The sequence below is a fragment of the Quercus suber genome, unplaced genomic scaffold, assembly GCF_002906115.3.
Source record: "Quercus suber isolate HL8 unplaced genomic scaffold, Cork oak 2.0 scaffold_456, whole genome shotgun sequence".
Taxonomy (NCBI): domain Eukaryota; kingdom Viridiplantae; phylum Streptophyta; class Magnoliopsida; order Fagales; family Fagaceae; genus Quercus; species Quercus suber.
In genome coordinates, this window is record NW_027069907.1 from 152776 (window position 1) to 177967 (window position 25192).

The 25192-nt window shown below is 37.3% G+C and overlaps 1 protein-coding gene across 1 annotated transcript; it reads right to left on the reverse strand.

Moving 5' to 3' along the window:
• Nucleotides 1-663: 663 nt before the first annotated feature.
• Nucleotides 664-1605, reverse strand: LOC112007237 (uncharacterized). Its single transcript, XM_024039556.1, has one exon. The coding sequence runs from the start codon at nt 1603-1605 to the stop codon at nt 664-666; it is 942 nt and encodes a 313-aa protein (XP_023895324.1).
• Nucleotides 1606-25192: the final 23587 nt, after the last annotated feature.

Here is a 25192-nt window from a genome sequence, read left to right on the forward strand (position 1 = left end):
ATTCAATTTCTAGACAAATAACACACAACTTTAGTGCCACACCCAAACCATCCCTCACAGCTGCATTATCTTGGTGAACATTATGGGCCTTAGGTAGGGAAAATTCTTAGGTAGTTAGGTGTAGTGAGAAATGTTTTCATTAAGAGGACAGAAGATTTGAGGTGAAAGGGGAAGAAAGAGAAATTAGGAGATTGATTGGTAGTGGGAAATAAATGTAAATGATATTGAAGAGTCAAATAGAATATCAATATGGTCCTGTATTTGTAATTTGGGAACTCCTATTTTATCCTTTGAATGATGGAAACAACCACACACTGATTGTCTTTGAATCTTTCTGGGTTCAAGTACACAAGTATGTAAATCATACCATTGAGGTTCATGGGCATCATTGTATGTGTTATAAATAAGTACAACAGCAACCAAGATATCAAAACAAAGAAAGCAAACTGATTGATATTCAAAAAGAAAGAATATGAGAATCTGAACTGAACTGAACTATGAATGAAGAAACAAAAAACTTTTGTGAGTTTAATCTAGATATCAAAACAAAGAAAACAAACTGATTGATATTCAAAAAGAAAGAATATGAGAATTGAATACTTGAACTGAACTGAACTGAACTGAACTACGAATGAAGAAACAAAAAACTTTGGGGAGTTTAATCTAAGGCACATATTCATTCTCCAATACTGGTCTTGTCCGAGTTCCCATTGCCAAAGGAGCCTTGGCATTCCCAAAGGTTGTTATCTGCAAAGTCTCACCCCTATCTGCCACCCATTCCATTTGCTGCACCTTCTTCCCATGTTTGAACCTTCTCAACCACACAGCCAATAAACCCAATAGACCCAATAGAATAAACCCACCAAGTAAAGATCCAAACACTCTCCACACCTTAGACTGGTCCTTTCCACCATTTTTAGCAGCAATAGGAGGAACAACCTCCACACCTGGAGCTGGTGAAGGAGCAATAGACTCTACAACTATAGAGAAATGCCCTTGTTGAATTGCTGAACATACATTCCCTGGCAACACATTGTCAAACTGCACTGAACCATGTAAATCAAAATACACACACTTTGGTGACACCCCATCAGGACCTAATTTCAAATCTGGGAACTTTACCAAAATGGGCTTATCAGATGCTCTTAAACTCAATTCAGGCACATTTGAAGCAGACAAATCAGAAGCATTATAGGCTAGGAGACCAAGAACAGGAGCTAAATATGAAAATCCAGGTAAAGGGTAAAAAGAATTAGACCAGTTACCGAGGTTGTGGTAGACCAAAGCAAGCCTCTCCACATAAGGCTGCTCAGCAACACCAACTGGGATCTGAAACTCCTTGAAACTATGAACCCCTCTCGTTCTCAAACTACCACTCCGAAGCCTCAAAGCTGAAACTTGAATTCCAGTGAGATTACTGGGAATGTGGTGGCTCTCATAAGGAATGCCTGTTTTGGGGTGAGCACCAAAGGCCATGAAAGCATTGTCTTGAAGAAGCGCATCTAGGGAGCGTGTTGAAAGCCCTGGTAGCTGAGCATTGAAGAGAGGCACCCAGATGAGAAAAAAGCCAATTATAACAAGCAGATTGTTTTTTTCCTCCCTCATCTCCTCAGCATATTGTCTTTCTGTGAGAAATAACGCACCAAGATCAGTTCTTGGGAAACTCAGTTTGTAGAGGCACCAGGATTCTCATTACTCATATCATGCATTTTCTTGAAAGAGAACTACTGTATCTGTTTAACATAATCAGCAAAATGTAGTGGCAAATTAAGGCAACTTGTAGAGCGCATTGGCTTTGATTTGATTCATCTCCATATGCTTTTTGGTCTCAAGGAAAATGAAAAAAAAAAAAAAAAAAAAATTTTTTTTTTTTTTTTTTTTCCTTTTCTTTCTTGGGTTGAAGAGTGTATGGCATTGAAAGTTGAAACTCACTGTTGTAACGCCTCCAGGTCAAAGGAACAGCAAGATGTTTATCACCCTGTAATGTATGATGGGGTTTTTAATTTTTGAAATATAAAGTAACCCAAAAAAGATAAATCTAAAAATTTATATTGGAAATAACAAAGAAAATTTTATGCCAACCAGGGAAAGTGATAGAAAAAAAAGTTGGAGGAAGCAAACTAATGTGAATGTGATTGACCGGTAACTTTCTTATGGTCAAATGACATGAGTATATGATTTTCTTGTTATTTACAACTAAATATGAGAATATTAGGGAACATTTTAATATTTTAAGGAATCTTAAAAGATTACCATATATTAAAAGATTTTCTAATATTTTTATATGAAAAATATTAACGAATGTTTTAAAAGTATTAATTTAGGAACTATTTTTAGAAACATTTTATAGAAAATTGATAAAGCAATTAATTTTTCTGTTGACTTTTTATATTTCCCATAAATGTAGCGTTAAAACTTTTCTAATATAGTTTATTAACAATTACCCTAATAACCCTCGTTAATATGACTCTTCAAATTGGACATAACTAAGAAGATTTTATGCCAACTAGGGAAAGTGATAGAAAAAAAGCTGGAGGAAGGCGAACTAATGTGAATGTGATGGACTGGTAACCGGTAAGTTTCTTATGGTCAATTGACATGAGTATATGATTTTAATGTTATTTATAACTAAATATGAGAATATTAGGGAACATTTTTAGGGATGATAATGGGGCGGGGCGGGTCCGAATGATGGGGTCTTCGCCCTCGCCCCTCATGATTTTGTCTTACCCCATTCTCGCCTCTTAGGGCCTCGCGAAGCCCTGCCTCACTCCGTAAAACTAAATATGAGAATATTAAGGAACATTTTTAAGGATGACAATGGGGCGGGGCGGGTCCAAATGATGGGGTCTTCACCCTCGCCCCTCATGGTTTTGTCTTACCCCATCCCCGCCCCTTAGGGCCTCACGAAGCCCCGCCTCACTCTGTAAAACTCTACTTCTTGTTAATTTGTCCACAACTATTACAATTGTTTTTAATAAAACCTGTTTCGTTAATAAAAATATACTTAAAATTACAAATAAATTTATCCCATCAAATCAAACTAATTTTTAGCAAAAATTGAATAATAATATTAAAGTGTTTAACAAGACAATATTACAACAAAAACAAAAATCTCATAATATAAAATTAATTATTCAATAGTATGTAAATTTGCTTATAATAAAGATAAGAAAAATGTTAAAATTAATACCTTATTTTCGACCTTGCTAGAGAAGGGGGAAAAAAAAAAAGAAAAAAAAAAAAAAAGGCAGAAAGTCTTGTTGGGTAGAATAAAATAAGTTGATGACGTGTTTGTTTAAATAGTAGTTGTAGGGGTAAGGGGCCCAAAAGTGTGTATATATATATATATATATTGGGCCTTAGGCCTTGGCCGAGGATGTTGAGTGGTCCAAGGACATATAAACAATATTAAAGATGTAAGACTTAGAGCCCCATGATTAAGCTACAAATGAGAGGGTTGGGGAAGGTTGGCCAAGGAGGAATATTCCATCGGCTAAACGAGGCGAAGATCAAAATGTGTGTCCTATCATCCAAGGTGACATTCCAGAAAGTTCTATTGATAATGACATGCATTATGAACGTACAAGAGGGATGAGAGTTAAGAAATACCTAAGAGAAAGTTGCTAGCATCGCATTAAATGCTCTATTGCTAACTCTCAAGCCGCATTAATAAGGAAGTGATATCTGAGTAGTGCTTTAAGCCTTACAGCTACTCCCAAAGACTTCAGGAGGGTGTTGATGAGACAATGATCAACATAAGTAATCTACTGTCCACGTGGAGGGTAGAGATAAGAAGGGAGAAATAGTATAAATTAGAAGGAAGACCCTAAGAGAAAAGGATCGGAGAATTAAGAAAGAAAGACTCTATCAATTAGAACTGTATTTGTAACCAACTTCAAAATAATATATACAAGAATTGATCTCCTTGGATTGTGCCGAGGATAATTTTCCTTAGATAAAACTATTGCACCTTTACTTTATTGTCATCTAGATCCATTATAATTGTTACCCAACTCATTGTAACCTAGTTTTCTAACCCATTCTTTACAAATTCATTATATTGGGCTCATTAGGCCTAAATCCACTTATTTTTTGGGCTTAAGACTCAAACTATGTCCCTACAATTGGCGCCGTCTGTGGGAAATCCTAGTATGATAGTGAGTGTAACGATCAGTTATGGTAGGTTCAAGTCCAAACCAAGAGGAATCTACAGGGTCTCAACGTCAAGATCATTTCCTCAATCTTGAGTGCAGAAAGGACCGGAAGGCTAATGTGCATACCACCTATACTAGTAAAAGGCACTCTCAAGGTGGGAGTCGTGTCTCCTAGGAGGAAAATGCCAGAGCCATGCAACTAGAGATTGATCATTTGAAGAGGAAGTTGCGCCATAAACAGCGAAGGTGAACTCCCCCTAACTCTGACGTTTCTTTTGGTGAGGAGGGGGGTGCCAGCTATAGACCCAAATTGATAACTCCACCTAGTGAGTCTTTCTCGTGTGACGAGGATTACCACCATGAGCATAAAAATAGGAGCCTATCTCGCAAAGGCCTGGGAAGCGATGCCATAAGCAAGGCTTTGAACCAAATTTCCAAGTCGCCTTTCACAAGCATAATTGAAGGGGCAAAACTTCCTCATTGATTCACTCAACCAACGTTCACCATTTACAATAGTTGAATCGACCCTGTAGAGCATGTAAGCCACTTCAACCAAAGAATGGGTGTCCACTCCAGGATTGAGGCCTTGATGTACAAGGTGTTCCCGTCCAGCCTGGGGCCTATAGCGATGAGACGGTTTAATGGCCTAGGGGCAGGTTCTATAGATTCCTTTAAGGAACTTACCCGGGCATATAGATCTCATTTTATTACTTGTAGTAAGGTTCCTTGGCTCTTAGATTCCCTACTATCCTTGACCATGTGAGAAGGGGAGACCCTGGAAATGTACTCGGACAGATACTGGGAGATGTTCAATGAGATAGATGGTGACTTTGATGATGTTGCCATAAGGACTTTCAAGGTTGGCCTACCTGCTGAGCATGGTTTGAGGAAGTCTTTGACTTGGAAACTTGTTACTAGTGTATGTCAGCTTATGGACCGGATTGATAAGTATAAATGGGTCGAGGAAGACCAACAACAGGGGAAGGGGAAGACTAAGGTTATCTTTCAAGAGATGAGGGATTTTAGGTTAAACCGATATAACAGTAACCGGCCTCGGAGAGACTTTGCTTGGCAATTGGGGTCTACCAATGCTCAGATGGTTAACACGGTGTTTCGAGAACCTATACACCATGTTTTGGAGAAAATCAAGAATGAGACATTCCTTAAATGGCCAAATAAGATGGAAGGTGACCCCATGAAGCGCAATCAAAGCCTTCACTGACAATACCACCAAGACCGAGGACATACCACAGAGGATTGTAGAACTTTGTGGGATCATCTGGATCAGCTGGTCCGAGAAGGAAGTTTGAAGCAATTTCTATATCTTCCCAATGGTTAGAGGGGGCCAGGAAGGATCAAAGCTTCAGAGTGATGCTTCTTCGAGAGCCCCTTTGGGCACAATCAATGTTATCCTTGCTGCTCCGGGGAGGACTGATTCTCATCCGTCCAGGATGATGTCTGTGGCTCGGCCACTTGCCGAGGACTATGGACATGAGCCAAAAAGGGCTAGGATGGAGGATCGACCAGCGTTGAGCTTCTAGGATGAGGATAAAGTCAGAACCATACAACGACATGACGATGCCCTGGTCATCACCTTTAGGATATGGGGTATGATGTGAAGATGGTGATGGTGTATCAGGGTAGTGAGACAGAGATTATGTATCCTGATTTATATAAGAGGCTAAACTTAAAGCCAAAGGATTTGACAAGTTATGATTCACCAATATTAGGCTTTGATGGGAAGGTTGTTATTCCAAAAGGTCAGATTAGACTACCTGTGTAGGTTAGCTCAGAGGTGGTGGAGGTGGATTTCATTGTGATGGATGCTTATTCTCCATACACAGCCATTGTGGCACGACCTTGGCTCCATGCCCTAGGGGCTGTTTCTTCCACCCTCCTTTTGAAAGTGAAGTATTTGTCCAAGGACCAGATCGAAGAGCTAGTTGGGAGCCAGTTTGTGGCTAGACAATGCTTGGTGGCTGCAATTATGCATCATCCTGAAACCGGGTCCTCGGCCTCTACTGATAGGGATTTATAGCAATCAAAGACACCGGTGTTACCTGTGAAAAGGATAGCCGATGAGGCAAAATGTGAGGATTTATAGAAAATTGTTGTAGGTGATGATCCGAAGAAGTTTATTCAGGTCAGAACTCAGCTACCTCCTCAAGAGAAGGAAGAGCTATTAGGGTTTCTTAGGAGGAACATTGATGTGTTTGCTTGGAGTGCTTACGAAGCTCTTGGGGTGGATTCGAGCTTCATATATCATCATTTGAATGTCAATCCATCTATCACCCCCAAAAAGTAATCACTTTGACGCTTATCTAAGGATCATTCTGATGTTGTTAAAGATGATGTGATGAAACTCAAGCAGGCTAGGGCTATTAAAGAGGTGTTTTACCCTGAGTGGTTGGTTAATACTGTAGTGGGGAAGAAGAAAAATAGGAAGTGGCGAGTGTGCGTGGACTTCACAGATTGAAATAAGACCTATCTAGAAGACCATTTCCCTATGCCTCAGATAGACTAACTAGTAGATACAACTGTAGGCCATCCTTGGATGAGTTTTTTAAACGCCTTTTAAGGATACCATCAAATACCACTGGCCTTCGGTGATTAGGAAAAGACGGCTTTTGTCACTCCTACTAGAAATTACCACTACAAGGTGATGCCTTTTGATTTGAAGAATGTAGGGTCTACCTATCATAGGATGATGACTAGAATGTTTGAACCACAATTGCGCAAGAATATTGAGGTTTATATAGATGATATGGTGGTAAAGAGTAAAGTGGTGTCCGAGCATATGGGAGACCTCGAGGACATTTTTGAAATACTGAGGAAATACAAGCTACACCTTAATGCTTCCAAGTGCTCCTTTGGTGTGAGATCCGGCAAATTTCTAGGCTATATGGTCACCCATCACGGAATTGAGGTTAACCCTGATCAGGTTAAAGCAATTAACAATCTACAATTACCTTGGAATCCTAAAGAAGTCCAGAAGCTAACAGGAATGACTGCTACCTTAAATCAGTTCATCTCTTGGTTAACGGACAGATGTAGACCCTTCTTCTAATTATTGAATAAGTGGAAGGGATTTGAGTGGACCGAGGAGTGTGCCTCAACCTTCCAACAACTTAAGGAGTACCTTTCTTGGCCACCTGTCATGTCTAGGCCCGAGGTGGACAAGGTTTTATTTGCCTACATTGTTGTGGCTTCTCATGCTATAAGCTTAGTACTGGTGCAAATTGACAATGGTGTGTAGAGGCTAGTTTACTATGTAAGCAAGTCGTTGCATGAAGCAAAGGTTCGTTATCTACCATTGGAGAAGGCCATTTTGGTGGTAGTACATGCTGCACACAAGCTCCCTCATTACTTACAATCCTATACAGTTATTGTTTTAACCCAACTTCCACTTCGATCACTACTTTAGAGCGCTAATTTCACATGGAGGATTGCCAAATAGGATACAATACTAGGGGCTTTTGACATCAAGTATATGCCTTGCGCCTCTGTTAAAGGTCAGATCCTCATAGATTTGGTGGTTAAGTTCGCTGAATTCCTATTGGAAGAAGAGGTAAAGAGGCAGGACATGGATGGAAAATCAGTTGGCATAGTCTCCATGTAGGAGCCTTTATCTTGCAGGGTATATGTTGATGGTGTAGCAAATCAAAGGGGATTTAGAGTTGGGCTAGTTCTAGTATCTCTTGAGAAGATTACTATTGAGAAATCCTTAAGACTGAGTTTCTCGGCCACAAATAATGAGGCTGAGTATGAGACTTTATTGGTAGGGATGGCCATGGTTCAAAAAATGGGTGGAAAGGCAATGTAGATATTCTCGGATTTAAGATTGGTCATAGGCCAAGTGAAAGGAGAGTTAGAGGCTAGGGATGTGACAATACAAGAATATTTGAATCAAGTTAGGCATTTGCAATCATGATTTGAGTCTTTCAGCTTGCTACATATCCCTCGGCATGGAAATACACATGCTGACTCTCTGGCCACTCTTGTAACCTCCTCGACATAGGGTTTACCTCGGGTCATCCTGGTTGAAGACTTATGCAAGCCAACTAAAGTGAAGAGGGAGACGGTCCATATCCATCAAATTAGGGTGAGGCCTAGCTGGATGGACCCTATAGTGCTATTCCTTAAGGAAGATATCTTGCTCGAGGAGAAATCAGAAGCTGACAAGATGTGAAGAAAGGCTTTTCGATTTTGGCTGTTTAAGGACCAAAAATTGTACAAGCGCTCTTTTTCTAAGCTATACTTGTTATGCATACACCTGAAGCATTAGAGCTACTCGTTGAAGAGTTACATGAAGAGATTTATGGAAGCCATACAAGAGGCACATCTTTGTCTCATAGAGCCCTCACTCAAGGATACTGGTGGCCGAACATGCAGAAGGAAGCACAAGAGTATGTGAAGAAGTATGATTAATGCCAAAGATTTACACCAAACATTCACCAACCGGGAGGAGTCCTTAATCCTCTATCCAACCCTTGGCCATTTGCTCAATAGGGCTTGAACATTGTAGGCCCTTTCCCTAAGGCAGCAGGGAATAAGAGATATGTGCTAGCCGGCACGTATTACTTCACCAAGTAGGTTAAAGTTGAACCATTGGTGAATATTAGGGATGTGGATGCCAAGAGGTTTGTTTAGAAAAATATTGTCACTCGGTTTGAGATATCCCATACCCTCATCTCAGATAGGGGTGTCAATTCGTGTTCGCGGGTCGGGTTCGTGTCGTGTCGAGCCATAAGTACTCTGCTATATGGGTTGACTCGAACCCGACCTGTTTAGTAAACGTGTCAAGAATCCTCAACCCTAACCCGACCTGTTTATTAAACAGGTTGACCCAACCCGACACGTTTAACCTGTTTAATTAATAAGTCATGTAAAAATTAATACTAATAACCTGTTTGATTAATAGGTCATACATGATTTAAATAATCTATTATTAATTTCTATATATCTAAAATTAAAATACAATTACAACCATAAATATAATAATAAAGATATAATTACAACAACAAAAATTAAGTAATAATAACAAAATTTAATACCTTTATTACCTAAACGGGTCAAACAGGTCAAACGGGTTCACATGTTAAACACGAACACGACCCGTTTATTAAACGGGTCAGCCGTGTCGACCCGAATATGACCCGAACCCATTTATCCTCAACCCATGACCTGTTTATAAACAGGTTAGTCGTGTCGGGTTCGCGGGTCGTGTCAAATTTTGCCACCCCTAATCTCAGACAACGGCCTTCAGTTTGATAGCAAGGCCTTCAGGAGATATTGTTATAACTTAGGAATAACGAATATGTATTCCACCCCAGCCTATCCACAAGGGAATGGACAAGCCGAGGTTCTCAATAAGGTTATAGTGAATGAAATTAAGAAAAGATGGGATGATGTGAAGGGAAAATAGGTGGAAGAGCTGTCGCACTTCCTTTGGACGTATCGGACCACACCTCGTAGGTCAACGAGGGAGACACCATTTTCAATGACTTATAGAACTGAGGTTGTTATCCCTTTGGAGACTGGATTCCCAACACTAAGAACAAGTTCTTTCACCCCAAGCAACAATGATAGGCTGTTAGGGAAGAGATTAGACTTAATTGAAGAGTGAAGAGAAAATGCCATGGTTCAATTAGTGTATTATCAATACAAGCTCAAGCAAGGGTATGATGCCAATGTGAAGTTAAGGCCACTAGCACTTGGAGACTTGGTATTAAGAAAGGTTTTAGGTACTGCAAAGAACCCAGCATGGGAAAAATTAGGGCCCAACTGGGAAGAGCCGTATCGCATCACCTCGGTGGCTGGAATAGGTGCCTATTATCTTGAAGACCTAGATAAAAATGTTGTACCATGCCCCTAGAATGTAAACAACTTGAGAAGGTATTATTAATAATAAAAGTTTCCCTTGTCATATTCTTATTTATTACATTATGTGCTGTACTTTCTATTATTTATTTGAATATCAAACAAAATATTGGTCATACATGGCTCCTCAGACCATATACATTGGGTAAATTGATATTTTCATGACATATTTTTAAATATTAAACAGAATTTTAGCTATGCCTGGTCCCTCGAACCACATGCTTTGGGTAAATTAATACTTAATAACATATTTCTAAGTGTTAAACAAAACCTTAATTATGTTTGGTCCCTCGAACCACATGCATTGGGTAAATTAATACTTAATGACATCTTTCTAAGTGTTCAACAGAACTTTAGTTATGTTTGGTCTCTCGGATCACATGTTTTGGGTAAATTAAAACTTAATGACATCTTTCTAAGTGTTAAATAGAGCCTTGGTTACGCTTGGCTCCCCTCAAACCACATGCCTTGGGTAAATTAACACTTTTTTTTTTTCTCTCTAAATGTTAAAACGGATCCCAGCTCATACTCAGCTCCTTGAATCACTTGCCTTAGGTAAGTTAATGTTCTTGGTTATGTTAATGTTCTTGGTTATTTGCCTAAGTACACGATCATTTTCCTTATTATTTATACGTGTTTAATTTGTCTGAGTTAGCAGCAGTGCACTATTGTTAGCTTTGGTGAAGTTCAAGGTAGCAATAATTCACTATTGTCAACATCATCATTAGTTTTAAGACCCATCAGAGGAAAAAATGATAACTACACCAACTATAAAATAACTATTACAGAGAAAGGAAAGATTCATAAAGTAAAAAGTGCAGCCCTTTTTATTAAATAAAGGAAATGTTCATTATATACAATGGCAAACTGCCACCACAAAAGAAAAGATACAAAGGAAAACTATAAAAAGAAAGAAAAATTACAGAAAGGAAATAAAATCCTAAGAGCTAGGCCTTGGCTGGAGAAGGAGGGTCTTCTTTCCTGCTCGGCTGAAAGGCAGGAGCATCGTTGGCCTTGGGGTCAGCCTTTTTGGATTTGGCCTCGGCCTTCTTCGCTTTGACTGCAGCATCCTTGGCCTTGGTAGCATCCTTAGCCTCTGAGGGGGGCTTGGCCTCCTTGCCCTTGCCCTTATCCTTGGCCTTGATCACCAGCTTGGCTAGATCCTTTGGAAGCCTCAGAGGGGGGAGGAAGGGTTTGAGCAGTCAGGGGTTGCTCAGAGGATTCTGGAGCAAAGGCAGAGGGAGGTGGGACTTCGTGGATGTTGGGAGGGTAGTAAACACTCCTAGCCTACCTCCACTTCGAGGCAGCAGGGATCCTTGCAAGGTTGAGGGCCTCAATCCATGTCTCCTTACAGTAATCCCTGCATACCTCGACCAGCTCCTCAGCAAGCCGGATCTCAGTTTCTTCTACCCCAAGGTTATAGGACACTTGCCTTAAGGCCTCCGCAGCTTCCTTGGCTGTCCGAGCGGCAGCTTTGGTTTTCTCCAAATCAGCTTTAAGGTCCAGGATCAGCTGCTTCTATGTGGCAACTTTATCTTAGTAAAATAAAGCTTTTTACACTGATCTTTAGCCTGGTTTTGGACATTCTTTAGGCCAGCCTCAGCGCTCTTCTGCGCCCTTTACTCGGCAGTCAGCTTCGTGGCCAATTCTTGGTTCTCCTACTTTATGACTCCCAGGGCTTTGTTGGTCTCAACGCGGAGGTTGGCCTTAACCCTGGCCTTGTTCCGGGCATCCTTGACCCATTCCTCAGCTACAAAAACCTCCTGGATAGCCTGCACAAAAATGACAAAGGAATCCCATGTAAAAAAGAAAAAGAAGAGAAAATGGAAATGGCACCTTAGCATTTAGCTAAAAGATATGATGGTGAAACTTACCATGGCAAGATCTCTCTTCAGGGACATTAAGAGGTTTGGCTACCTCATGTGCTTTAGAGCATCCATGTCTTTTGGTAAGAGGAAGGGCTACTTTAGGGCTTCAGCAATATAGGCAGAGTGCCCTTTCTGGAACTCCCTAATGAAGGAGTTCCATAGGATGGCAGCGCCATCCAGCTCCAACCGAGGAGCCCAAGTACATTGTTGTTGGCGCACCTCGGCCATACTTGGGTCCTCCTTACTATCCACAAAGGAGGCCTGCTTATCCTTGGCCGTCTTTTGTTGTTTGGCCCCCTTCTGAGGGACCACCTCACCTTCCTCCATTTCCTGCTCCTTCTTTTTCTTCTTCAAGTTAGGGATGGGGAGCAGGCCGACTGTGGTTGCAGGAGAAAGAGGGGGAGGGGGAGACTAAAGGGAAGTTAGGATTTAGGGGTCTCTTTGGATGATGACCCTTATTTCCTCCCAGCCATAAGGTCCTTTAAGCCTTTCCTCGGATTCAGAGCCATTGCGTCTTCCTCCTCAAAGTTGCTATCTACCTCGGCGATTATCAATTGGGGGGAACAAGCTACTCAGGAATTGTCAAGCTCACCCTTAGAATCCAAGATCTTGATGGGATCTGCTCGCACCTCTTCTTCTTCCTCGAGTTGGAATTGATCTATTTCCTCATCGAGTGATAAGTGTGAGGAAGCAGTCTATTCCCTCGAGATCGCTGCTTCAGGGAGAGCACGTTGAGATAATAGCTCAATTGGCATAACATCCTCGTGGGCCAGGAACCCGGTAACCGAGACGTCTATCCTACATAGCCGAGGATCGCCTGCCCTGATTGCATGGCCCATGTCCTGGAAAGCGTCTGATAGCGGCTCGAAATCAATGATGAGGTGGACTGCTCTCAATTGCCTGTCCTCACCCACGAACACCTTAGACCTTTGGACTTTGTTGAAATCCGCGACATTGACTCAGAGATGGATGCAGGATTTTAAGTTGAGGGGGGGGGGGCGGAGATAGGTGAAAAAAAAATTTCAAATACGAATCCAAAGAATCAATGTCAATTCTTTGAAATTGTGTTTGAGAGATTGGACCATCGACATTTTCCGGAATTAGAACATCGATGTTTTCTGGAATTGGAACATCCACATTTTCCGAAATTGGAAAATCCACATTTTATGGAATTGGAATAACAACATTAGTTATTGGCAATTCCATGTTGACTACGGAAGAATTTGAAGTTGAACCTTTTCTTTTGAAAAAACCAAGCATTGTAGTTGATTTTTTCATGATCTACAAAAAAAAGAAAAATCATATAAGAATCACCGTTATTTTCTTAAATTTGTGTGACAATTTTCTATATTATATGATTTGTTTTTTTCTTTTTGTCTTTGGTCTGCCTTTATTTATGTCTTTGTGTTGTCTCTGCCTTTATTTATGTCTTTGTGTCTTTGTGTTGTCTCCATCTTTCTAATTCTGAACCACTAACCCAATGAATCCTACTACCGACACTACTAACAAAAAATTTTCTTAACTTTACCTTTTTTTTTCTGTCAATTTGTCCATTGCCTAACTCCACTTGTCCCTATTATGCCCAACTACCAGTCAACAAAGAAAAAACTATCTCTACAAGCTCTACTCTCTCTCTCTCTCTATCTCTCTTATCTATATAATGCAAGAGAGAGAGTCACAAACACAGAGTCACAAAGCCAAAAATCTCAAAAAAACAAAAACAAAAAAAAAACACCACAGGTAGCATAGATTCAAATTCAATTCATAATCACCAACATCAGTTTAGTTCATCAATTATCAGTAAAAACACAAACATGAATCACAAGTCCACAAGGCACAAGCACAGTTTCTGTGAATCTCAGATTCTTAGATCACAAACATTTTATTAGGTTTTGAAGGAAAAGATGAGTAAATACCTGTGAGGGGTCTCCGTGGGCAGCGGCGGCGGCAAGTGGGTCTTCGGTCTCGCAAGCATCACGACTCATGGCGACATGGCTCTCTATCTCTCTGTCTTGCACTCTCGCCTTTCACTTTCCTTTTTTTTTTTCCTTCGTTTTTTGCTGTCTTCGTTTGGTTTTGGACTGCTGGAGCTAAGAGTTTTTATTTTATTTATTTATTTATTTATTTATTTTTAATTTACATGGGTCATGGGCTTCTGTGCTGGTCGAATTATGAGCTGAGGTTCATGATTTTTGGGAGGGGCCCGAGCTAAAAACTAGGGGGCCCAAGCTAAAAACTTAGGGGGGCCTAAGCCTTTTTTATTTTTATTTTTTTGGAAAATTTTATTTGCTAAAATTTTTTTTTGGGGCCTGGGCCCCCTTAGCCCTCTACCTAGGTCCGTCCCTACATTGACTAAATTGAGGTGAGGCGCTACATGCCTTTTATTTGCAAAAACAACCAAGAAGCAAAATCATGGTCAGACCAATAAAACCTATCATCAAAGGGAAATGAAATGCTAGAGGGAAGAGTAGCAAAGCTGAAAAAAACTAAATCCCATGTCATGGGACCTAACCCTAGGGTATCCCACCTGGCTCTCCCTCCCGAGTTGGGCAATAAAGACTGCCATTCCCTAGAGGCGATTAGGTAGTCGTCCTTCAGGCCCTTGCTGGACTTGGGAAGACATGATATAAGCCTAACAATGGAGGACCTAGACTTGAGGTAATACCTCGAGTCATCAAGTGAATGGCACTCATACATGTGGAAGACGTCGTGCCAGGTGAGTCTTAAACCCATCTGCTCATTGACAGCATCAACGCTACCTAAGACTTTAAATAGGTTGGGTGCGCACTGGTGAGGACACAACCTATGGTTAATTAGGTAATCTTAGGTTATCCTACTCATGGGAAGCGTCATTCCTCCTTCTATGAAGGCGATCATAGGAATGACAACCACCCTCTCTTTTCTATTTGTAACCACCTGATCTGGAGCACAATACCGCAGGGAAATTCCCTGTGGAATGTGATATTTGGCCCTGAAACCCTCCATCCTGGCAGGAGAATCTACCAGGTGTTTGAATCTACCGATCTTAACAAGCTAAAAGGAAATGAAGGAAATGTTTTTGAAAAATGAGTGAATGTTAGGAGGCCGAGGAGATTGGCTGAGGAGAAAAGAACCTAGACACGTGAAAACTTATGAGAATGAGAATAGGTAACACTTCAGGAACTTCTTCAGAGTTGGGAGATTGAGGAATTCTTGAAAGCTGGAGAGTTTGAGAATTCTTAAAGGCTTGCAAATTTGTGAAGTGAAGAAAATTAAACCCTCTAGGTGCCTTATATAGGAGGCGGAATTGAGTGGGAGTTATCCCGCTTAAAATTCAAGGAGAAATGCCAGCCGTAGGATGCGGGGAACAAGGCGCCACCTAAAGCATTTAATGAGATATCGCGGGCTTCGAAGCGTTAGGAATAGTTACAGGACATGCGAAGTGATATTCTCACGTGTGTAAATCAGAGAAATAAATGGATTTAATTCTCCAGATTCAAAACCCCATTTTTTTCTCCTCGAATAAGAGGGGAAAAACTAGAGTTTTGAAGGGCTATTGTAGGGTAAGGGGCCCAAAAGTGTATATATATATATATATATTGGGTCTTAGGCCTTGTCCAAGGACGTTGAGTGGTCTGAGGAAGTGATATCTAAATAGTATTTTTCAGCCTTACAACTAGCCCCAAAGACTTTAGGAGGGTGCTGATGGGATAAGGATCAATACAAGCAATCTACTGTCCACGTGGAGGGTAGAGATAAGAAGGGAGAAATAGTATAAATTAGAAGGAAGGCCCTAAGAGAAAAGGATCGGAGAATTAAGAAAGAAAGACTCTAGCAATTAGAATTGTATTTGTAACCAACTTCAAGTAATATATACAAGAATTGATCTACTCGGACTATGCCAAGGATAATTTTCCTTAGATAAAACCAATCCACCTTTACTTTATTATCATCTGGATCCATTATAATTGTCACCCAACTCATTGTAACCTAGTTTTCCAACCCACTCTCTACAAATTTATTGTATTGGGCTCATTGGGCATAGATCCACTCACTTTTTGGGCTTAGAACTCAAACTGCGTCCCTACAGTAGTATTTTAGAGTATGAAAAATTTACAATTTAACCCTTATCAATAGGGGGCAGAGCGGGATGGGTTGGGTCTAAAAAGTCTAAACCCATCCCTGTCTCAACCTGTGGTACGGGGCTAAAATCTCGCCCCATCCCCGCCTCACCACCTTTGTGGGGCAGGGAAAACCCGCATGGGGCGAAGCGGGGAGAGGCGGGTCAAGCGGGGCAAGGGAAAATTGTCATCCCTAAACATTTTAATATTTTAAGGAATCTTAAAAGATTACCATATATTAAAAGCTAGGTTGCACGGACATGCCATTTTTGGCGTCGTGTCCGTGTCCGACATGTGTCAGACACCAACGCGTGTACGACGCGCCAGATTCAGGTGTCTAGCAGTGTCCCTTTTTTTTTTCTTTTTTTTCTTTTTTCTTTTTTTCGATTCTCCGACACGGCGCCAACGCGATGCATCTAACACGCCAGCAATGAAAAAAAAAAACACACACACACACATACACACACACACACACATACACAAATCTTGACAGGTGACTTACCAATACCATTGATTTTGTGATAACCCTAAATCATTTAAGCAAGTTTAGAGTCTCTAAAAGTTGAAACCACATCTCTTCTTAACCCACCCTCCCTCTGTCGCTGCCGTTGCCATCTGTCCCTCGTTGGAGTTAGATCGGGCCGATCGGCGAGCTCCAACGTCGACGCTGTGCCCTCTGTCCTCTGTCCCTTCCGATCTCTCTCTCTCTCTCAGCGTGGACAACAAGTCCGAATCACTTCTCTCTCTGTGTTTTTTTTCTCTCTCTTTCAGATATTGAATTTGGTGAATGACTGAATGGGTGTACTGTTACTTATTTATATAAGTTATAACGCATTTTGTTTGTTTTTGTTTGTTTGTTTTTGTTTGTTTTTTTATTTTTATTTTTATTTTTTATTAAGTTATAACTTATAAGTTATAAATTTGTTTTTGTGTGTCTTGCTATAGTTTTATTCATTTATTAAAGTTAAATATTGTACTCTAAACATTTTATGTGTATTATTGTACTACTTTGAGTGTTAGTTTACTTATTTGTAGTTCTTACATAATTTAAATTTTAGACATAAACATATTTTTAGAATTTAAAAATATGCCTAAATATAAATTTTAATTAATTACTTAATCGCCGTGTCGTGTCCTTATTTTTCAAAAATTACCGTATCCTCGTGTCCGTGTCCGTGCAACATAGATTAAAAGATTTTCTAATATTCTCATATGGGAAATGTTAATAAATGCCTAAGGGTTTTAGTTTAATAACTATTTTTAGAAATATTTTATAATAAATTGATAAAAAAAAATTTAATTTTTCTAGTCAGCTTTTCATATTTCCCATGAAAGTGGTAAAATTTTCTTAATATAGTTTATTAACAATTGTCCTAAGGGCACCTGTTAACATAACCCTTCATATTTAGTTGTAATTTGTAAATCACAAGGTAACTATATTCCTACAAAGCTACACTCAATAAATATTAAAAAAAAAAAAAGTTGGTAGTGGGTATCCACATTTGCAAAAAAGTTACATATTTTTTAATAAATGGATAATTTTAGATGTTATTATCTTTTTTTTATTACTGTTAATATATATTATATATTTGTTTGGGATTGATTTGGATGCTAATATATATATATATATATTTATTTATATTTTTATTTAAATTTAAATTAACATGACAAGAGATTGTGATTAGTTCTTCGAAATCGTTGACAACTTCCTCTATAATTTCTTCTTTAATGGTCTCTACTATCTCGACCTAAAGATCTTTCTCTATAATAGGGTCTTCATTATTCTCCTCTACAATCTTGATTTAATGTTTTTCTTCTATAATAAGGCCTTCATTACTTTCCTCAAAAATCTCTATATTTTATTCTTTGACTTGAACACATTATTCAAGAAAAGTATTTCTTCAACATGTAATTCTTCTCTTAATGGCAAAATATATGGCTCCTTAAAATAATTCAAGTATGAACTTCCTGGCCAATAATAATCTTGTTTCTTATACGACAAAAGTTTATCACAATCCGAAGGATAAAAGTTGATAGCAAGCATCTTTTTCATTATTGGCCATGAACGAATTTTGTCTTTACCTCATCTAATTCTATCAAATTGTATTCGTTCCGACCAACGTAAGGCATACTTGATGTCGTCCAATTTTGTAACTTAAATTGTAGTGTTGCTAAGGTTGTCGTTCCACCAAGAAAAGGAAAACAAGAACACGTCAAAAGCACCAATAATATGTAGAAAAATATGATTAAAACTTAGGAAAAATAAAGTTTGGTAAAATTCAATAATTAAAATCACTAGGGCGTTAGGGTTTGACTACCAATATTGTTAAGCATCTACAATCAATCCAATTTAGTACACAATCGGGTAAGTAAACACATAAACTATCTGATTGGAAGATTTAGAATTAAGTTTTATTAATAAAACTCTCTTTGGTTGATTATATTCATCAATTTTTCCAACAATTTAGTCTAGAATTGCTAGAAAAACTCAAGAACATCGCATACCCTGGAGGCAATACTATGGCAAAAGTAATATCAAACAAGATTACCATGTTGTATTAGAGAGATTATAAAACTCTATTCTAACAATAAGAAGATTCAAGAATAGCCTTATGAAAGAATTAGAAATCAAATATCAATCTAATAAAACAATTATAAAAAGAGAACAATTGATTTTAATAATTAAGACGTGAAAAACATGCTTGGATTGAATAGTGGACAACTTACAACATTGGGGATTCACCCCTAACCCTAGCTTAGGTTCTTAAGCTTTCATAGAAAAAAAAAAAAAAAAAAAAACTGTTNTGCCTAAATATAAATTTTAATTAATTACTTAATCGCCGTGTCGTGTCCTTATTTTTCAAAAATTACCGTATCCTCGTGTCCGTGTCCGTGCAACATAGATTAAAAGATTTTCTAATATTCTCATATGGGAAATGTTAATAAATGCCTAAGGGTTTTAGTTTAATAACTATTTTTAGAAATATTTTATAATAAATTGATAAAAAAAAATTTAATTTTTCTAGTCAGCTTTTCATATTTCCCATGAAAGTGGTAAAATTTTCTTAATATAGTTTATTAACAATTGTCCTAAGGGCACCTGTTAACATAACCCTTCATATTTAGTTGTAATTTGTAAATCACAAGGTAACTATATTCCTACAAAGCTACACTCAATAAATATTAAAAAAAAAAAAAGTTGGTAGTGGGTATCCACATTTGCAAAAAAGTTACATATTTTTTAATAAATGGATAATTTTAGATGTTATTATCTTTTTTTTATTACTGTTAATATATATTATATATTTGTTTGGGATTGATTTGGATGCTAATATATATATATATATATTTATTTATATTTTTATTTAAATTTAAATTAACATGACAAGAGATTGTGATTAGGGGTATCCAAGTGGCTCTCCCACCCGCCTAACTTGCTGCCACCCAATTCGACAACTCCAGAGGTCAAACACGAGTTCGGAGATCTCTAAACCTGACCCCAACAGGTTGGTTGCAGGTTTTCGCTTTCAAAACCCGTGAAATCCAACCCGCCTATAAGTATTTACTCTTTGGGGCAATTTTTTCAAGTATTTTAGACTAGATTCGGCGAGATCTTGTTGTTATCTGACAAAATCTAGGCTAGTTCTCATCAGATCCGACAAAAGATCAGCCTAATCTTGATGAATTTGGCCAGATATCGACGGATCTAACTAGATATCAGCCAGATCTCGTTGCATCTGGCAAGATATTGGCCTAGGTGATAAAACCCGAGACTGGCCCAATAAAACTCGAAACCAACGAGACCTAAACCAGCAAATTCGAACAAATCTTTTGGGTCGGTTTCGGGTTGCGTTTTCATCCACCTGAATTTGTTGGGTTGAGTTTGGGTTGGGTATAAACTTAACCTGTGGATAGCCTAGTTGTGATTGCCATGAAGCACAATAATTTAAATAATTATTTTTATATTATACATGTAATTCATAAATTGTTAGACTATTGTTTTAATAGAATTGCCAATGTTTTATTTCGATAATTTGATAGCTAGAGAAAATGGGGATTTGAAGTCTGGATGTCTTTGTTAGAAATATCATAATGTGCCAACCAATTGAGTTATAAGACTTTTGACCACAATTTATAGTTTGTATTTTGTTTCTCATTATTTGTTTATAATTTATAGGAAGATACTAAAAAAGAAAAAAAAAATACTTGATATTATAAATTTAAGGATATTTTGGAAAGAATAAATAATTTCTATAATATTTTTAGGAATTAAAAAAAAAATAAGAATCTTATATTATGAGGATTCTTAATTAAACCAAATATATGAACAATTACATTCTTGAGCATTCGAAATCTTATAACATTTTCAATAATCTAGATGTTGAAAATAATGTTGATTTTCTCCAACCAAACACAGGAGAGTACAATAATGTTATAGGACCTCATCTCAACTAATAATTAATCTCACTAATTATATTCGATACAATGTTTAGTTACAAAATTGATTGTATCCTAAGGCTACAACCTTACTTAATAAAATAAATATTACTACATATTTTGAAAATCTAACCACTGAATTGCATGTTCTTTACACTCTTAATACATATGTGAAATTTTGTGTCAACCAGATATTATTTACTATATGATCTATAAGCTTAAATTTTGTGCATAATTTCAAATTACAAAAACTTGCAATTTAAACAATTTATTGATAGCATAGCTATTAGTCTTTAATTTTCTGGAAATTTTGCAAGCATAGATGATATAAGAAAAAGATGTAATCCAATGGTAAATTTGTCAAAATTCATCTCCAATAAAAAGATATTTAGTAAAGTTATAACTTTAGGTTACAACCAACTTTTTAGTTAAACTTTGTTCTTATATTTGTATTATGAATAAACTTTGTTCTTATATTTGTATTATGAATGGCCCATTATTTTTTTAGAAGAAACCCACTATTCACGTAAGATAAAGGAGTACTGCATTATTTTATTTCTAAAATACTGTATGATTTTTCCATCAAGTCCACAATTGCTTCCCCACCCACTTTCATTTAGCCATTTAGCAACAAATCTAATTATAAACATATAAATTGAAACTGGTGAAGGAATTTACTTGGTGTAGTTTTCAAACTCATCCTTGTGAAAATTGGTAACAATAAGAGCTTTAGAGGCTGTTTGGTTCAAAATTGATGAAAAATAAGGTTTCCCAGCAGCCAAAAATGTGGCTACCCTTGTATCCCTTTAATATATATAACATTCAAAACCCTAAAACACATGTTTCCTAAAAAGGAAAATATAAAATGTCAATTCTCGTTTTTCAACAGTGGATCAACTTCCAAGTCAATTTTGGCCTTTAATACGACAGATTATGAAGTTTTAATAAACCTAAAAGTTTTAGATCTTCAAGTCCTCTTTTCGTGGTTACAAGAATCAAGTCAATCCAATATCGGAGTAAAACGATATGGCCAAAATACCAAATTGGTCAGAATATTTCCATGCCAGGATTTTTTCCATCTTTGGCTCAAATGAATTTCTCTCTTTCCTTTTATGTTTACACACATATTTGACTCACTAATTCTTCAAAATCCACTTCTCAATTGATCTTCACCCTTGGATTTTCTTGGCTTTGTGTTTGCGTGCTTAGCTCATTAGTTTAAATCTCCTACAAGAGAAAAATACACGTAATGAGTATATTTTAGGAAAAACTTGCAAACTCTCAAATTAACATATAAATGTGAAAACAAACACAAAATAGATGTGATAATGCCTACCAAAACTAAGATAATATTGTACTTTTAAGCTATTATCAATACTCACTAAGTTTATACAAAACAAGTTTAACTTTTCTCTCATAATAAATATTCTCAAAGTCAAATAAATCCTCTAAATCAAGTAACCAATCAAGAAAATCTTCTTTATAAAAATAATCATTAAAACTTGCAATTCTTTTATAAAATCTATATGGAATTTGCTTACTAATAGGTTGCCCGTGAGTTATGTCTCCGCAATAGTTATCCCTATTATTTCCATGCTCCAACGATGGCATCCTAGCAAAGATATTTGTGAGTGCTAGTTGTACATTACGTAATACTTGCTAAGTTTTTTGTAATTGAAATTGCTACTGTCTCATACTAGGATAAAGTCAAGGCTCTAACACCAACTAATGCGGGATGCAAAAGCATCAAAAAGTAGAACATGTGTACTTCTAGAAAACAAGAAACAAAACACGTTTACTTCTGAAAATAACATTGAATTCACGAGAGTTCCTTGAATCCACAAGGAGAAAGGGTTATGGAATCCATCAGAGAAACAATAAACAAAAGTCTAAATTTTTATTAATATCAATAATGTTGAAAAACATTTATAGACTTTGAGGCCTATTTAAGAGTTTCATAAAACTTGACAGACAAGAAAATATACTTTAAAATAAGCTCTAATTAATTTCTAACCATAATAGAAACCAAATTTGACTGAAAAAGAAAACAAGGAAAAATAACCATAAACCTAAAATAATGAAATTACAAATCAAATACCAAAATTTATAAATAACAATAATTAAATAGTAAATTGTTTCCTACATCATTTCTCCACATCTCAATGATGTACTTCTAACTGACTATGACTGAGTTTTATCAATGATATTTTCCTGTCTTCTTCTCAAAAATTAAAAATAAATAAATAATGAGCACATAAGATTAAATTTCGTTTCTAAATAATAAGATACCAAAGATACAAAAACATTTCTTATTGTGTAAGCCATACAGGGGTGGCTCCATGTTATGGTTAGGATTTGAACACCTTGACCTTGAAAAAAATATAATATTATATATTGTAAGGACACAATTTGAGTCCTAAGCCCAAAATGTAAAAGGATCTAGGCCCAAAGAGCCCAATACAATAAATTTGTAAAGAATGAGTTGAAAATTAGGTTCTAACAAGTTGGGTAACAATTATAGAGGATTCCAATAACAATAAAGTAAAGATAGACTAATTTTATCTAAAGAAAATTGTCCCCAGCACAATCAGAGGAGATCAATTCTTGTATATATTTCTTGAATTTAATTACAAGTACATTTCTTAGTGCTATAGCATTTTTCTCTCAATTCTCCGATCCCCTTCTCTTAGGGCCTCCCTTCTATTTTGTACTATCTTCATCCTTTCATCTCTACCCTCCACATGTAGATTAGATTGTTAGCGTTGATCCTTTTCCCATCAGCACCTTCTTGAAGTCTTTGGGGAATAGCTGTAAGGTTGAAAATTACTATTCAGGTATCACTTCCTCATTAATGTGGCCAGAGAGTTAGCTATAGAGCATTCAATGTGAAGGTAACACCTTTCTCTTATATATTATATGGCTTCCCTCTATCCTGTGCTTCTAGGATGCTTGTCCTTATCAATAGAACTTCCTGAAACGTTGCCCTGAATGGCAGACAACACCATCGGACCTCAGCTTTGATCGGCCGAGTAGGCATTCATCCTCGAACCACCTTCTTGGACTCTTATGACCAAACCTCACCTCTTCATTCACTAACACGGACTCCCATAACAATGTTTTGCCCATCCTCGGATTGGGCCTTGAACCCAATATACTCATAGATACATATTATTGAGCCTATCACCCCTCCATATATAATTTGAAATATATTTTTTTTTCTACCTTAAATAAAAAATGAACACCCTAAAATACAGTTACAAAGACCAAGAAGGGCAAACACAATTTCAAAAATCAATAAATTGAGTAACAACAAAACTTCCTAGTGTAGAAATTTTTTTTATATCTATTGTAGCATAAAAACCTAAATTTTCTACTTTACCTAACCACTTTTCAAACAAAATCCACATCAAACTATTTATTTTACTCTATATTTTATTAAAGTATTATTTCTTTATAAATTTTTTACTACTCTCTTATATCATCTCACTCTATATATGAGTAAAGAATTAAAAGTATTAAAAACTAAATTTGCATATGAACTATAGCTATTTATATTTACACGGTTACTATTACTACAAATGTATTTTGCACAATAATACATAAGTTAAAGTGGATGATTTTGTAGGTTTTTTTTTTTTTTTTTTTGCCAAATAAAAACTTTATTGCTCAAAAAACTCAACCCAATATAGAGGAGACACAAAAAGATCGGGCCTGGACCCATCTCTAAAAAAGGCCTGAGATACATGAAAAGGCAGATTGGAGATAGGAACTGGCCCAGACCAGTTTACAAGAGCTGCCCATTGGGCTAGCAAATGTGCAGATACATTACCCTTTCTATGAACAAAAGAAAATTCAACATTTGAAAAACTATTAACAAAGAACAAAATATCTTCTAGAATAGACTTGATACTCCAATGCGGGGTTACATCAAACTTTTTTAGCGGCTCAATGACATTCCAAGCATCACCCTCCAAGATTATATTCTGAAATCCTTCATTCACAGCACACCTCATGGCATACCAAGCTACTCTCGCTTCCTTTAGCAGGGAATTTCCACTCTCAAATTGCTCTGACTATGCCAACAAAAGGTTGCCAGCTATATCTCTTCCCACAACTGCAACTATGGTTTTCTCTTCACAGATTGTAGCATCAAAATTTAGCTTAATCCAGCTCTTTGGAGGGGGAGACCAAACCACATCTTTGGATGGTCTCTCATTTTGCTCCTTCATACTCTAGCTTTATTTCTAGCCATCCATAAATGATCACAGAGAATGGAAGCATAAAGCTAGAAGCCTTTGACTGATTCTTCATTAAACCCCAACATGGATTTTGGATTTAAAATAACCTTAATCCAACCCAAGATAGATAGAGAGGATAACTTACTCATATTTATAGGCCATGGGGCTAATAACCAAAGCTGAACAGCCCAATCACACTACAAAAACAAATGCTCAATAGTTTCAAGGGCATTATTACACAAAAAACAATTTAAAGAAGAAATGTTAAAATAACCGTTAAGAATAGAACAAGTTGGAAGAATGTTCCAACACATTTTCCACAAAAGGTTTTTAAGTTTGGCATTTACTTTTAGCTTCCATAAATCTTTCCAATCTTTACTGAGCATGTGGGGGTGGCTTGGAAGATTCAGCCCTCTTATAGCATTATAAGCGGATTTCACTGAAAACTCACCTGAAGGAGTAAGACACCAGAATACTTGGTCATTCATGGTTTGATGAGATAGATGGGTGTT